Genomic DNA, 16,822 nt, shown 5'->3' with positions numbered 1-16,822 from the left:
GGCTTGCTATCCCATTACTACCCTGCCAAGCCAGTCTGTTGCCTGACATGAAGGGCTCAGTGACCCAAACCTAAATTAGCTAGACAGAGTACAAAGAACTCTGGTTTTGACCTCAGTCATCATCCAAATATATTACGGCATTAGGACATCATGGAGTGATGTGCCATTTTCAAGATAATTGCATTTATTTCTTGAATTGTTGCTACAGGATTTTCCCGTCTGTGGTGCTGGAAAAATTTACCAAGGTTTGAGAAAGAAAGTAGATGATTAACAAGATTAACTTCATTAAACTCCTATCTGGAAAGCAGCAGAGTGCTTTTTCAAAAGGAAGTTTGAGTGCTTGCCTGATTTTTTTTTAAAAAAACAGAAGTTTTCTCGTCATTAAAAATACAATACAAAACAGCAGCTCTCCAGTAGTGTCAGGTGTTTTTTTAAATTTAATTTAACACAGCAAACAACATAATTATACAGTGTGCAGCTGGACAGGGTTCTGATCCATTTATTTTTTCTTCTTAAATACTTGATGACACACCTGGTCTTCGCACGTCAGCTCCTATAACAATAAAACAATTGATAAGCTCCTGGCGTTCCCATTTGTGTTTCTTACAGTCAGCAGCTCAGAAACTCCAAAACTTGTAGATAAACAGCTGAGCCAACGCATTAACAATGGACTTGGGCTATTAAAGGGAAAAGAGCAGTGTATTTTACGTAGCCAATCAGCCAGCAAGCACTACAGGTTGGAGTAATTAGATTTTGACACTTGAATTGAGTTTCAAAACGGATAAAAATGAAAAATGCATGGAAATTGCTCTGTAACGGCGGGATGTTGCATAGTCTATTATTAACCAACATACTGTAATTTATTAAACTCACTGAAGCAACAAGGAAATTGCAAAAGGCAAGAAGGAAAAGCTTTAAAGATAACAGGAGGTAACTGTAACACTTTGTCAATAGGTTTCTCTGCCAGTATTTACACAACGTGGATCTTAACTTAGAATGTTCTACCGACCATTACAAATCTGGCCAATGAGATTATTGACAAATTTTGAATTTGTTTTGCAATAAAAGAAAGTAAGCCTGCCTTGGAGCAGGGTAAGATACTGGTTTCTTCTGGGATGAAATCAACTGAGTCGTATTTTTATTCATCTTATTGACTGCTAAAAGTTGAAAGTGGAATTTTACGATCACAAAAACCTTTAAGACCAGAGTATAGATAGGTACTTTCCAACTTATTGTTGTGAGGGTGTGAAATTAATCCCCTGCCCTGTTCTATTGGTCCCTTTGTGGTTGCAAATAGTCAATTCTGTTTTGAACTGAATTATGCCATCCCAGTTCACAACAATGAAAACAGAAGGAGGATACTGCAGCCACAAAGGGCGTGGTCTAAGAAGAGCATCATTTAAATATCAGTATATAGGATTTTGTGCTATTATTCAATTGCTTCATTTCACAACTGAGTCATCTCTGGGTAACTCACTAACTCATAGTTCTTGATCTGTAAAATGGGCATAATGACTAATCATTCAGGCCACAAACCAAAATAAAAGAGATAATGGACATAATCCAGAGAATCATACAGTGATCTCTGTATTTCTAGCAGGGAAACTCCTTTTTTTAAAAAGAAGACACCTTTGAAGTTTGGAGAATATTAGGGTATGTTACAGCTGTACAAAAAAAGAAAAAAGAGGTTCATACTACTAAACTCGGTATTTATATAACAGTGCAGGGGATTTGCCAATCCACGTAGGGATGAATGAATGCTCAATTCATTTCTCTTTATATTCATCTATATTTCAATTGATTCAGTTCTGAGCATTTTGCTATTAGTTTTGTAGATTTGTTTGTACTACAGATCTATATAGTACAGATTATTATATAATTTATATAGTATTTATCCATATAATGCACATGAAAATGCATACACTTTGTTGAGGGAAATGGTGCAAGAAAAGCTTTGTGCAGGCCCATTGCAAGCATTCATGGGAAACTGAGTTTTCCCACAATTCTTTGGTGAGGAAGTGGCCATTACAGACTATGAAAAGTAAGTACTTTTAAAATTATCCTTGGGGGGGGGCATTTTTTGAGGTAGAGTCACTAAATTTGCAGCGTAGGTGCAAGGGACTTTCCTTGCATGAACCCTAAAGCTTGGTAAAGTTTGGGTAAGGGGGTCTAATTTTATGGAGTCCCAAAGGGGTTGAACCCCTCTTCCATAGAAAATCATTGCAAACTTTACCATGCTTTTCTTTAGAGAAGAGAGGGAGTGACCCCTTTGGGACCCCATAAAATTGGACCCCCCTGACCCAATCTTCACCAAACGTCAGGGTTCATCCAAGGAGAGTCCCTTGAAGCTACCCTGAAAATTTGGGAACTCTACCTCCAATAATGCCCCCACAGGAACTTCGGGAAAAAATCCCCTTAGACTAAAGTGGGCCTAATTTTTTTCTTGGAAAAATGGAAATAAAGCCAAATACCCCTTTACCAGTGTGGGTATTCAGCTTTTTCTGGGTTTACCGAAAAAAATCAGTCCCAATAAACCTGAACCCGAAATTTACTGATTTTTTCTCTCCATAACCCTGCAGGGTACACACTTTAACGACTGAGTAAAAGAGCAAATGGCATTCATTCGTGCTACACTGGAAATACTGGAGATTCTTTCTGCTGAGAATATTGTTTCTTGCAAGAATATCTTAATGGGAACTTGGGTTATTTATTTATTTGACATTTTATCCTACTCTCTCTGCAAAAAGTTCAGGGCAGCATACATGGAGCTATTTTATTTTATCCAGACAACTTTGTGAGATAAGTTGGACTGAGACAAGGTCAAAAACAGACAAACAAACCAGGGAGTTGTGTTATGAATTTCGGATTTGTCTGGACAGGGATGTGAACTTGGGCTGCCCAAATCCAAACTATCTACAGAAGTACATTGGCTGAGATGTGGCAGATTCAAATCTGTTATAAATATGGAAAGCAGAGAGAATTGCAGAGCAGAAGCAGCTTCAAAATAAGCAGCAGGCACGTAGACATCACTGCCAAATGAGCAAAGACTATGAAACATCCTTCAAAAAGTTATAGAACTTTGCTGCAGAGCAGGCTTTGCAATATCCTGCATCAGTGATTTCAGCTCTTACCAGGTGCAGTTTGTCTCCTTCAATCCAATGTTTCCAGCCTCTATTTTTCTTTTCACCTTTCTGGATAGAGACTAGTTTATCACCATCCCAGCTCACTAGTGTCTGCAAGGATCAAACGATAACATTCAATAAGATCCAAGAAATGTGAAAGTCTCCCAACAAACTGCAACCGAGGTGACACAGGTGTAGTGTATTGCCAGGGGGAAAGCAATAGCAGACAACGCTCTCGCTCTCTCCCCCTCCCTCACCCAGTCCTTCAAATCCAAGTTGGAAACCAGCCGCGTCAGTTAAAGTGGTTTATGTTTCCAATTCACTGCTATTTCTCCTGACACAATGATCCATAATGTACACACAAAAGAAGAGAATTAGATAAAGTGAATTTATGATGGAGTTTGCCAACAAAAAGAGTAGTCGAGATCTGAAATCTGCATTGTTCTGTTCACTTTTAAAAGAAAGTATCGAAAGCATTATAAAGCACAGCAGGGGGGAAGCCATGCATCATTTTAACTGTTTCCACATCAAATACCCAACACACTTCTGTTTCAGATGTGGAGAGATTCTTAAGGCTGCAGCCCTAGGAATGCTTTCCAGGGAGTAAAGCCCCGCTGAAGTGAACTGACTTCTGAGTGTGAGCAGCTTGGATTTTGGGGTTGTGTGCTTCTCATACAATCCAATGTGTCTCCTAAAACTTGGACAGCCTCTGGAAATATCCTCTGATGCTACACTAGAAGATTCATGGGTGTCACCTAACACTTTTTTTTTGGGGGGGGGGGTAAATACAGGATGTTGAATTCTTCATGCACCCAGAACTTCCATTGGATTCAACAGGATCTGTTTCAGAGGATAGCTATGTTGGTCTGCAGTAGAACAACTGGATTGGAGTGCAGTAGCACCTTAGAGATTAACAAGATTTGGGTGGGGGGTATACGCCATACAAAATTAGGTAATGAAGGAAGTGTTAACTCTCGAAAGCTTAAACCCCCAAAATCTTGTTAGGCTTTAAGGTGCTGCTGGACTTGAATAAAACTGGATCTGTGGAGCGTCTTTCCCCTACATGATTGTCATTGCCTCCCTCAAGCTCCATGGGTAAAAATACAGACACCCATATCGTGCTTGTAATTTCTGCCCTCAGGAACAAATGTCAACTTGGGAGGGTTGGACGTAGAATGGGAAAATGGCATAGAGGAAAGAGCTATACATCACCAGTTGCTTCCCCAGTCAAAGTAGCAGGCTCCTGCCCACCCCATCCTGTGGTTGCAATGTCTGGTGGTGTGTGTGTATGTGGGGGGGGGGGGTAAGGAGATCACTTAATGATTTATCTTCATAATTTGTAGCTTGTGCTTCAGCAACAAGAATCTGCCATCAGAATAAATGAAAAGGACTACAAGGAAAAATTTCTCCCCTCTCATCGTTGAAAGTGAGGAGGCCAATCCACATCCTTCCAAAATGCCTAAGCAGTTGAACAATCCCTCCATACTGAAGATTTGTCTTTGCAACCATCCAGCAGAGACAAGGGAACTTAATTTTATAACTCAACACAGGATCAAAGGAGCCATAGGTAATACAAGAAAACTACTTATTTTTTAATATTGAGAAATGGATCGCTCAGTTTTTTAAAGCAAGAGTAACATCTTTGATACTGCTAATTTAATCCTCCAATAAAGATCACAATCCAAATCGTTAAAGCCTTCGACAAATCGTTAATTGTTGGTTCTATACACATATGCAGCCCTGTGGTAAGCTACAGTACTGCAATCAAAAAGCTCTTCTCATGACCTGAGTTCGATCCCAACAGAAGTCAGTTTCAGGTAGCCAGCTCAAGGTTGGCCCAAGCCTTCCATCCTTCCAAGGTTGGTAAAATGAGTGCCCAGCTTGCTGGGGGTAAAGACGACTGGGGAAGGCAATGGAAAACCACCCTGTAAACATAGTCTGCCTAGTAAATGTCGGGATGTGACGTCACCCCATGGGTCCTTGACCAGGTGCTTGCACAGGGGACTACCTTTACCTTTTTTTAAAAATACATATGTCTTGTTTTTAAAATTGTTTTAGTATCTTTTTAAAAAACTCTTCATTGCCTTGAGGGCCCTAATTGGGTACAAATATGGCTAGGTATTTTTTTTTTACTTTGTTTACTTATAATAATCAAGAGGCATACCATGAGAAAGCACCTTTAATGCATCACCTAGTTGTAACTGCATCTACTCCATCTACTCCAACAAGATGTCTGAGACAGAGCTTTCAGGATCCGTTTTGGTAAATGTTGTGAGGCCGCTTCCCAGCATTTTGTTGCTCCAGAAACATACATACGTGATGGAATGTTACGTAAGTCAGAAACGACATGATAGCAGTTAACACATGGATATTACAAAAAAAAAAATCCCTTTGCCTCACCAGAACTGTCTGCAGCATGCACTAGCACAAGATTCCAGTTGTGGGGAGAGCAAGAGGCAAAGAAAGCCTGAGGACTTTTTTTTCTAAAACCATGGCTTGCACTCCTTTGGCACTATTATCATAGCATTGGCCACAAATATTAGACACCAACCATCTATACTTTTCTGTCACCTTGTCCAGCACAAGTCTTGTAAGATCTTTTCCTGTTGTATCTGTGACATACTGAATTTTTTAAAAAATACCCTCTCCTTGATGTCCACTGATTTGCTGTTAACAAAAAGAAGGGGAGTGTGTGTTATTACAGTGCACAAATTGTGCTTTGGCACCCTGGTAATAGCTTAGCATCCATCACCATAAATTAATAAAGCTGCCATTCCCTGCTTTACTGTGGCATGAAGTTCACAGTGTGAGGGGAAAAAACACATTACATTATTTCACATCAGGTGTAGTCTTCGGCATGTGTCCAACCCTGCCCACTGCTGACGCTGGCACTGAGTGGGCAGTATCCTACCACTCTCTGTGCAGAAAGTGTAATTCTCCCGCATTCATCTCCATTGCTGCAACTCTTTGTGACCCCTGGAAGTATCAATCCAGGTACATGGGACTTGCATGGAGGAAACGTTGCAGGGCTTATAGGGGATGGAATGAGGAGGGGCAAGGAGTTGAAATCGCTCCTCCCTCTTCTGCAAGTGCAGCTCCACTGTGGAAGGGGAGGCAACTTCATTCCCTCGTCCCTCCTCACTCCAACCGGCTGACTCTCACTGCTATTCCTCTTCATGAATCCTGTGACCCCAGGAGTCATTTTTCCATAGGTCAAAGAGAGCTGCAGCAATGGAGAGGATCATGGGAAAATCTGCACATAAGTGACAGGATACTGACAATCTTTCTTTCTTTCTTTCTTTCTTTCTTTCTTTCTTTCTTTCTTTCTTTCTTTCTTTTTCTTTCTTTCTTTCTTTCTTTCTTTCTTTCTTTCTTTCTCTCTCTCTCTCTTTCTTTCTTTCTTTCTTTCTTTCTTTCTTTCTTTCTTTCTTTCTTTCTTTCTTTCTTTCTTTCTTTCTTTCCTGTGCGGACTTCACTACAGCTCCTGTGAGTGTCTAGAAATATCCTACATCTGTGGATTGAAAGCCATAGAGATACACAATGGCTTCCTTGAAATAATTAATTCCTGCTTCTTTTGCAAAAACAGCATGTGGTGGTGAGGCATATTGGGCAGAAATCATCCTGATAAGAGATAAGATAGGATTATAAGAGAAATGAGCTGCTTTTTCTTCTTTCGAGCAGATAACAGTGGAAAGATAGGAGGAGAAAATTGAGGTTGCAGAAAGTTCAGTGGGGAGGCACTTTTGTTCATAGACAGGGCTGGTAAAGGATGACTCTGACAGAAGCATAAGGACCATCCTGCAATGTCAGGGCATAGAAAGGTCACAAATGACAATAAAGATGTTGGATATAAGTAGCAAATAAGTATATATAAGTCTGCTCTCTTTGGGAGAAAAACATAATTAGGAGACAGCAATGTTTGCCATTTGGTTCTAGAGATGTAGACTAATGTAGTTACAGTGTACATTAGAGCAGTTAAAACTCTGGTTGGAATCAGGAAGAACAATTAGCCTTAGGCAACAAGCTACACATTGCACAGTTGATCATTACAAAATGAGATCTTACTCATTTTGGAAAGGGGCCGTGGTTCAGTGGTAGAGCATCTGCTTGGCATGCAGAAGGTCCCAGGTCCAATCCCCAGCATCTCCAGTTAAAGAGACCCGGCAAGTAGGTGATGTGAAAGACCTCCACCTGAGACCCTGGAGAGCCGCAGCCGGTCTGAGTAGACAATACTGACTTTGATGGACCAAGGGTCTGATTCAGTATAAGGCAGCTTCATGTGTACTCCTGGACTGAGGAGCCTCCCCTAATCCCTTTTCACTTTAATCCATAGGTGAAACTGAAGGTAAAGGCTATGGCTCAGTAGCAGAGTACACATTTTGCATGCAGAAGGTCCCAGGTTCAATCCCTGGCATCTACAGTTAAACAGGTTACAGGTGCTGGAAAAGGCCTTTTGATGCCTGAAGGTCAGAATATACAATATTGGGCTAGATGGACCAATGGCGTGATGGTTAACAGCAACTTCATATCAGTGATACAAAATGAAAACTGATTCTGTATTTGACAAGTATATTTTATGGGACTGACTGATGCCCTCGACAGAAATCCCAATAGCCCCCATATGTAGCCAATTCACAATGTCAGCTACAGAAGGCAAAAGCAAAACCACAGGAAAAAAGCTTTTCCATAACAGGTTGCACTTACAATATGCATTAAAGCTCTTTCTAGCACCTCTATTTGTAGCTGATTGCAGAGGTGTAGATGTATAGTACAGAACATAAGCAGTTCAAGGCTGCCAAAATATAAACTAGTCAAAACACAAAAAATTGGCCAGATGGTTATTTATGAGTAGAGAAGCAAACTGTGAGGGAGGAGAACTGTGAAGGAGTAGAGAAACAAACTGTGACTTGGGCCACAGAATTTAAAGAAGTGCACTATAATAAATATAACATTTTAATGTCTGTAGCTTAAATGAAAGTACTTTCGGACTGCAAGAGCTTTTTCACCCTGCAGATGGTCTCTTTCCAGACCATTATCTACTGTGGCTGGCTCCAAGGTTGGGCAGGGGGTCCTTGACATTCAAATGTGTGCCCGTGGACCACTGCTGCCTGTAGTGGTAGCACTGTATAACGCCTCCTCCAGCTGTTCTGGGCAGCAGAGAAGAAGAAGAAGCAACAGCTGCGTGATGCCATTGGAGCTGGATGTTGGTGCTGTCCATGTTTGGCCCTGAGGAAGTTGAGAGAATGAGCAACAGGCTCTGAGGGGTGGGTGGGTCAGGAGTAAGGGGGGATGCGGCTTGGTCAGTGGTGGACCCACCTGTGGCCCCAGCAGCTCTATAGCAGTGCCTGCCCCGATTATAGATATGATCTGTTGCCAACTTGTTTAATCACTTTCATACTTTGAAGACTGGGCACCAAAGACTGAGAGCCAGCATGGTGCAGCGGTTAGGAGGGGTGGACTCTAATCTGGAGAACTGGGTTTGATTCCTCTCATTCCTCCACATGAGTGGTGAAGTAGGTTGGTTTCCCCACTCCTCCAAATGAAGCCTGCTGGGTGACCTTGGGCCAGTCACAGTTCTGCCTCTCCTACCTCACAAGGTGCCTGTTGTGGGGAGGGGAAGGGAAGGTGATTGTAAGCTGGTTTGATTCTTCCTTAAGTGGTAGAAAAAGCTGGCATATAAAAACCAACTCTTCTTCCCCACCTACCTCACAAGGTGCCTGTTGTGGGGAAAGGTGATTGTAAGTGGGTTTGAGACTGCTTGATATAGAGAAAGTCAGGATATAAAAGCCTCCTCCTCCTCCTCTTCTCTTCTCTTCTTCTTCCTCTTCCTCTTGTCTTCTCATGTGTTTAGTTACATAATTCAGTGATTCATTTTCCTGATCCCCTAACTCTTATATATAATCTTGAAGCACCATTACGCTTTCTTGAAGTTGTTTTGCCTCTCTGATAATTGCTTTGATTTTCATCCATATTTCTCAGATACAATAACATAAAATAATATTTTAATACAGACTATTAAACCTTTCCTTGTCTGTGTGAATGAGAATCTCATAGAAGAGGGGGAAAGCTAAGTTCGGGTCCTTTCATAATGTATCCTGGATTTTATTCCCTACGGAGGTCATCTCATCCTTGAGAAATGGGCTCAGCAGCTGCAATTTACAGTAAATTGACTGGACCAAGTATAACCATCAAGTGGTGATTATTCAAGGGCTGTGCAAGAACAGAGATCACCCTGAAACTGTTCTGGGTGGAAATGATATGTAGCAAATGCAGTTTTCCAAGGTCATGGCAATGAAAATAAGTTCTAGAAGTAGTTGCTCATTAAGGAAGTGGAGCACTGAGAATGAGACTCCAAGCTGAGCCCCAGTTATGTTTGAGAAGAAGGTGAGGTTCAGGGATGACAGGCCACAGGAATAATCTTGGATGTCCAAGATTAAATTGGCAATGGCATCTCATGTGATAGTTTTAGTACATTTTGTGTGGTTGTCTTTTGATATGGCATAATAACTAGGCAAAATCATAGATGATATAAAATAGAGAGGGCTATTCCTCCCAATCTTCCTAAGTGGCTCTTAACTATCAGGCTTATATAAGGAGGGGAGCAGAAGGCTTATACCAGGTTGCATCCAGTTAACATAGATAAGAAATAAAGTATTCAAAGGTATGAAGGAAGGGAACTGGAAACTACAGAAAGCTGACCCCACAGGCTAAAGCAAAAGTACCGCTTCACACATTAACAATATTTCTCAGCATGGAAGGCATTTTTGAGTAGGAATTTGCAGGAAATATATATGTAGCTGTAAATACTACAGATGTTTAGTTTGTCTTTCTCTGTGCAACCTATGCTAGGAAGTTTTGGGTCTGCTTCAAATGTTACAAAACTTGCCCATAAAAGGTACTTAAAAACAATTCTGGAAATTCACATGTAGATCTGTGTAAACATGGATTCACATATTGGGGAGCCATGGACAGGGCAACTGAGGCCAGAACTGTTAAGTGTAAGTTCATGACTCAAGTTTTTCTTATTGATCAAATGCAGTTGAACTTGTGCTAGGGGGAGGTGGGTTATTTGTAAAAGTTTCTCAGGGGAGCCAAAAGCAGATTGGAGATTCCAATTTTCAGAAGGAAAATGGGGCAATGGGGAAAAATAAAGTAGCCCTTCCTACCAATCTCCACCTTCAAACAGTTGATCCAGCGGCAGCATGCTGTAAAAGGGGGGGGGGGTGATGGTTAAAAAGATAATGCAACAACATGTAATGGCCTTAGCTAAACATGGCCTTCAGTAATGAAGCCATGGGTTCACAGAATACACACGAATACATAAAACTGCCTTAATACTGACCCCTGGTCCATCAAAGTCAGCATTGTCTACTGAGACAGGCAGTGGCTGTCCAAGGCCTCAGGAAGAGGTCTTTCAGATCACTTACTGCTAGATCTTTTACGGTGACTGAAGGTGTCAGGGATTGAACCTGGGACTTTCTGCATGCCAAGCCGATGTTCTACCATGGAGACACGTCCCCTCTCCAAGAACAATTATGATGCCCATGTGATGTACATATGATGATGTAAAATCCAACATTATGCTGTGCATGTGAGTTTCCAGAACATTTTTACAATGAATTGCATTGTTGTGTATTGTTTTGCCACATGTGAAATAAAGGGATGGATCTCCCAGGGAATGGACTGAATTCTGAGCCAGCGCTCACAAGTTGTCCTATATAGCAACCTTTAAAAAGTTACTTCACCCCTGTGCATAGGTCATCAGATGTATTGAATATGCAAAATTCGAAGTGTGCTCCTGGTGTAGAAGGCAGAACACCAGTTCACCACAAGCACGGAACTGTAGGGAGGAAACCATCGGCAGAAATGAAAAACTTACTACCACAGGTGCAATAGTTTTTTTAATAGCAGCCCAGAAGGGTGAATCACTCAGCAGTTACTTCCCCTGTACAGAGGAACAGGCTTTTGCCTGTGGGGACCTGTGAGAGAGAGCCTCCGACTATCAACAGAAGGTGCATGAGCCTCTGAAGATGGAAAGCCGATGAAAAAGTAATTCCATCTTGCTGTCACAAGCCTGAAAAATTGTCATCATTTACATATAAAATAAATACTTGCAATAGAAGAACATCCTGTTTCTGGAATGCAAATCACAGCTTCTTTATAAACAAACATTTCTTTAACATTTATAATTTGCTTTCAACCTTTTTTTTGGGGGGGGGGGAGAACTGTCAGGTGCCGGTGTTGACTGCTGCGTAAATGGAAAACAAATCATAGGTTTCTACCTTCACCACTCGGTTGTCAAGCCCCTTGGTGTGCTCTTCAAATTCTTCGCCTATGGTGTAATTCACTTCATAGTTCCTGAAAGTACTCAGTGTTTTTGTCTTGAAATTGTCTCCTTCCTGGATGATTTCTTTTGTCTGTTTCAGGTGGTTTGCAATCTTACGTGTCGCAAAATTAATGCCTGTAAACACCCCAAGAAACATTCCTGTTAATAATTTACCCTACTACATTTAAACTTAAATTCCCCAACAATAAGGTTACAGTCCAAAGAGATATGTGGACCTGGAGGGGTATGACTTCCTGCTTCTAATGGATGACTGGATACACTGTACGAACGGAACAAAAGTTCCAGTCGGAACAATCAACATAGGATCGCCACGACCCAAGAAGCAGACGCGAAATGGGATAAAATACCAGAACCCCATTGTTGGTGACCTCTATGGACATTTCTATTGTGTTGTGTTATATACCATAAATATTGAAAAGCCACTTTATTGTGAAAAAATTGTAAATTGTGATACTTGTTAACAATTGTACAGCGGCAAGGCACTCCCTTGCTAGCTGGCTACACACTGTATTTTACAAGTGTCAAGGACCTAGATAAAGGTTGCACTACTCTGAAACAGGCTTAACAGCTTTTTTATGCCATAAGTGCTCAATTTTTTAATTTCACAGTCTTCTTTGGGGCACTAGTTATGACTACCAAACCTCCAGGTGGTGGCTGGAGCTCTCCCGCTATTACAACTGATCTCCAGGTGATAGAGCTCAAAATCCCCTGGAGAAAAGGGCCACTTTGGCCATTGAACTCTATGGCATTGAAGTCCCTCCCTTCTCCAAACCCCACCCTCCTCCGGCTCCACTCCCAAAATCTCCAGGTAATTCCCAACCCAGAGCTGGCAACCCTAACCCAACCAGAGGCTCCATAAGGCCCACAGTTTGGGTCATAACTGTCCCTTGTTGTTTCCCTCTCGCATTCAGAGGTATACTGCCTCTGCACACAAACGTTCCATTTAGTTATCACTACCTCCTGTGACCATGAGACCCCTCCCAAGTTTTGAGTGTTGTGAAGAAGTACTGTATTTCCTGATTTGCCCAGCACAATTGTATCCTGCCTTTGCTTCAGTGTTATGGAGAGAGAACTTGGTTTTGGCTCTTTGCCTGTGCTACAAACTCAACACTTGTCTCCTCTCCTCAGTTTGTCCTAGCAGCTAGAACCTGATCTTACAAACATGGTAGATACCAAATGCCTGATACAATATTGATAGGGTTGCCAACCTCCAAATACTAGCTGGAGATCTCCTGCCATTACAACTGATCTCCAGCCGATAGACATCAGATCACTTGGAGAAAATGGCCATTCTGGCAATTGGACTCTATGACATTAAAGTCCCTCCCCTCCCCAAAGCTCACCCTCCTCAGGCTCTGCCCCCAAAATCTCCCTAAATATGGACCAGACCCAAGGCCACATTTGCACATATCACTAGTGATATGGGAGCTGCTGCAATCTCACACAGTTGCGATATATACATGGTTATTGCATTGGTGGAAGGGAGTGATGGCTAAATACCCACACAGACCTAGTATTCATATATAACATCACCAGATATGGCTGCCACTGGCGGGGAATGGGATTGCCAGTTCCAGGCTGGGAAACTCCAGGAGATTTGGGGATGGTGCTTGGGGAGGACAGGGACCTCAGTGGAATACAATGCCATAGAGTCCACCCTCCAAAGCATCCGTTTTCTCCTGAGGAACTGATCTCTGTGGCCTGGAAATGAGGTGTAATTCCCAGGGATCCCCAGGTCCCACCTGGAGGCTGGCATCCCTGTCACCAGATCATAGGGGGTGGTATGTGTGAATGGGCCTTGTTGGAGGACAGATGTCAATATTTTAAAATATTACTATGAAAGCTTTCCTGAGCCATTTCAATGGCCTATTTGGTTTAGCTTTAGACCCCAGACAAGATAAGTATCAACTGCCAGAAAGAAAGTGGGCAGGACAGTGTGGCTCTGGTTGTATACCTATTCTCTACAGAATCAGAAGAGCATGCCTATTATATCAGGTGCTGTGAAACACAGGCAGGATGTTAATGCAGTGGTCTTATTTGGGGGCTTCCTAGAGGCACCTGGTTGGCCACTGTGTGAACAGACTGCTGGACTTGATGGGCCTTCGTCTGATATAGCAGGGCTTTTCTTATGTTCTCAAGTTTCTGGTTTGCAGACATTTTGAGATGTCATAAGCTTGATAGTGTGTTCATGAGAATCATGTCTAATACCTGTTACTGTTGATGAACTTGTCTAGACAAATTCTAATACCTTCTAATGAAATATAAGGAAGGAAACCAGACCAAGATGATCTCTTCTCCTTTTGTAATTGTGCACACCATAAATCTCCTCAATTTTTAAAATTCTGTTCATGATGCAAATAGATAAATGTCACCAACTGCACTAAAAGATAATATCAAAAGGAGAGCATGTGCGATTCAAAGAGTCTGTGAGAAAAATACAGCAGGTACTGGCCATGTTATGAGGTGCTATGAACATTTTTGCGCAGGAAATACCACACATATTTCTTCAAAATGGACCATTTATTCCTATTCTCTGCTTCATATTTTTAGCCAGGTAAAAACACCTTTCGAAGAGCCCCGTGGCGCAGAGTGCTAAGCTGCAGTACTGCAGTCAAAAGCTCTGCTCATGACCTGAGTTCGATCTCGACGGAAGTCAGTTTCAGGTAGCTGGCTCAAGTTCGACTCAGCCTTTTATCCTTCCGAGGTTGGTAAAATGAGTACCCAGCTTGCTGGGGGTAAAGGGAAGATGACTGGGGAAGGCACTGGCAAATCACCCCGCAAACAAAGTCTGCCTAGAAAACGTCGGGCTGTGACGTCACCCCATGGGTCAGGAATGACCTGGTGCTTGAACAGGGGACCTTTACCTTTTAACAACACCTTGCTGGTGGTTCCTGGCCCTAGAACCATCTGTTTGTCCTCAACCAGGGCCAGGGCCTTTTCGGCACTGGCCCCAGCTTGGTAGAACTCTCTGTCCAATGAGACCCATGCCCTGTGGAACTTAACTTAGTTCTGCAGGGCATGTAAAATGGAGATGTTCTGCCAGGCATATAGTAGAGGGCAGCGACAGTACATAGACTGGCTAGCCTCTCTGCTCCCTTTGCCCTTTTCCTTCCTCCCCTCTTCTTCCCTTTTTCTACCCTTCCTATCTTTTCCTACCCTTTCCTGTTCCTTTTCCCATGCCCATTGTTGGTGTCTTCCCCAGCTTAGGCTGGTGGGCATTGGAGGAGTTTGGCTGCCTGATCAACTCCTTGGCGAGGACATTCTTGGGAGCTGGCCATTGAGATAGGATGCCCCCCCTGTTAACTGGGGTTTTAAGCTTTTACTGTATGTTTTAACGTTGCTATAGCTCTACCTAAGGAAGCAGCCCTAAGCCCGGCAGTGCCGTGGAGGGCAGGGTATACATTTAATAATAAATAAAATATATAAAATAAACATATTGACATTGAAAGATATATTCACACATATATTTAAAAAAACACGTTTTCCAGTATCATAGACCTAATAGATATCCATTCTATAACCAGGGTTAATTGTTTTAAAAATAAGAATGTGCATATTAAGTATCTGATCACAGATTTGCATCCTCATTTGTAGCCTAGGACTGCTGACTTTCATTTGCTAAATGAGCAAATAATAGCTTAGGTATGCTCTTTAGATGATGTGTTGCAGGGACGTTATGACACAATTGCAGGCAGCAGCTTAAACAGAATCCCATAGCCAAAATGTTGCTTGAGCCATTTTGGCATGAATTAAATGCTGGGGCTGTGTGTGTGTGGTCATCCTTCTGTAATATTTATACAGGAAAAGCTTTCATTTTAATAACACATGTTGGAAGGGTGGCTGCTCAATCTTACTGTTACAAACATCTTCCTCTAATAATTAGTGCATCAATTCACTGCTTGTTTGGAGGTCCAAATGCACTCATGGAACATGCAGGGACAATGGTGGGACATGGGCTGTGTGGAATCTTTAAGCCATCTTGCTGCTGTTGATGCAGAGGCAACTGAAATGGGGATGATGTGGAAAGACCTACATTTCCCAGAGAGCTTACCAGTGCTTCCAGTTGCATGCCCCAGTGAGAGCACAGGAAATGGCCCATAGACTTTGATCAACAAGATTCAGATCTATTTGTTTTTCCCAACAATATTATTCACCTTTGCCTCTCTGCTATGGAATGCCTGCTTATTTATTTAATAGTTTTCAAGTTTTTGCTGATATAATGAATAATATAGCAAAATTCAAAAATTCTTATGCACAAAATCCAAAACCAAACAGGAACTCTAGAGCTGCAGTCCAAAAACAACAACAACAACAAAAACACCTTACTAGGAAGGTGAAGAAGAGTTGGTTTTTATATGCCAACTTTCTCTACCACTTAAGGAAGAATCAAACTGGCCTACAATCACCTTCCCTTCCCCTCCCCACAACAGAAACCCTGTGAGGTAGGTGGAGCTAAAAGAGCTCTGAGAGAACTGTGACTAGCCCAAGGTCACCCAGCAAGTTTCATGCGTAGGAGTGGGGAAACCAACCCGGTTCACCAGATTAAAGTCCGCTGCTCATGTGGAGGAGTGGGGAATCAAACCCAGTCCTCCAGATTAGAGTCCACCGCTCCTAACCACCGCTCTTAACCACTACTCCATGCTTAACAATGAATTAACCTGGTTAGAATTGGACTGCGACATCAGAGCAGTTTAAAGGCATAACTTACTGAATCAAATCTACTTTTTATATTTACCTAATGCAATCATGTAACCTTCAAAGTTTTCATTCGTTTCCATTTCCCATGTTCCATTGTAATCGGCCGGCATTGCAGCTAAGAGTTCCAGCCCCAGGACAGATCAGATATGGAAAAAAGATCTGCAAAAAGAATGTGCTGTAATTCTGTCCTTTTTATATTTCTTTGAGCAGAGTTTACAGCTTCCAAGATAATACAGTCCAAGGGTCAGCTAGATAACCTAAACAGAACTTTATGTTCATTATCAAGGTTCAAGAGGACAACACAACTGACAGCAAATAGATTTCTGAGGCTGGGAGCCAGAAAGAAAGTGATTCTACACTGGCCTTTGTAAAATGTCAGGTTTTCTTTAGTATACCTCTGAAACATGCACTACATGGCTGGAGAGCCAGCATGGTATAGTGGTTAAGAGTGGCGGACTCTAATCTGGAGAACCACGTTTGATTCCCCACTCTTCCACATGAGCGGCAGACTCTAATCTGACGAACCAGGTTAGTTTCCCCACTCCTACACATGAAGCCAGCTGGGTGACCTTGGGCTAGTCACAGCTTTCTCCAAACTCTCTCAGCCCCACCTACCTCACAAGGTGTCTGTTGCGGGGAGGGGAAGGGAAGGTGA

The 16,822-nt window shown here is 42.2% G+C and overlaps 1 protein-coding gene across 1 annotated transcript; it reads right to left on the bottom strand.

The window, feature by feature from the left end:
* Positions 1 to 455: 455 nt before the first annotated feature.
* On the bottom strand, positions 456 to 16,307 carry RBP2 (retinol binding protein 2). Its single transcript, XM_056850073.1, has 4 exons — positions 16,205 to 16,307; positions 11,405 to 11,583; positions 3,132 to 3,233; positions 456 to 553 (listed from the first exon to the last, which is right to left on the bottom strand). Exons 1-4 carry the CDS (start codon positions 16,275 to 16,277, stop codon positions 500 to 502), a joined length of 408 nt encoding a protein of 135 aa, XP_056706051.1. The 5' UTR covers positions 16,278 to 16,307; the 3' UTR covers positions 456 to 499.
* Positions 16,308 to 16,822: the final 515 nt, after the last annotated feature.

This window comes from Euleptes europaea, chromosome 5 (genome assembly GCF_029931775.1).
Source record: "Euleptes europaea isolate rEulEur1 chromosome 5, rEulEur1.hap1, whole genome shotgun sequence".
NCBI lineage: Eukaryota > Metazoa > Chordata > Lepidosauria > Squamata > Sphaerodactylidae > Euleptes > Euleptes europaea.
The sequence above is the reverse complement of the archived record's forward strand: the minus strand, read 5'-3'. Positions and strand labels throughout refer to the sequence as shown.

Coding starts and splice junctions, on each gene's coding strand:
- RBP2 (XM_056850073.1), bottom strand. CDS start 16,277: ATGCCGGCCGATTACAATGGAACATGGGAAATGGAAACGAATGAAAAC. Junction 11,584..16,204: donor AGGTTACATGATTGCATTAG/GTAAATATAAAA, acceptor GGGTGTTTACAG/GCATTAATTTTGCGACACGT. Junction 554..3,131: donor AAGGAGACAAACTGCACCTG/GTAAGAGCTGAA, acceptor TTATTGTTATAG/GAGCTGACGTGCGAAGACCA.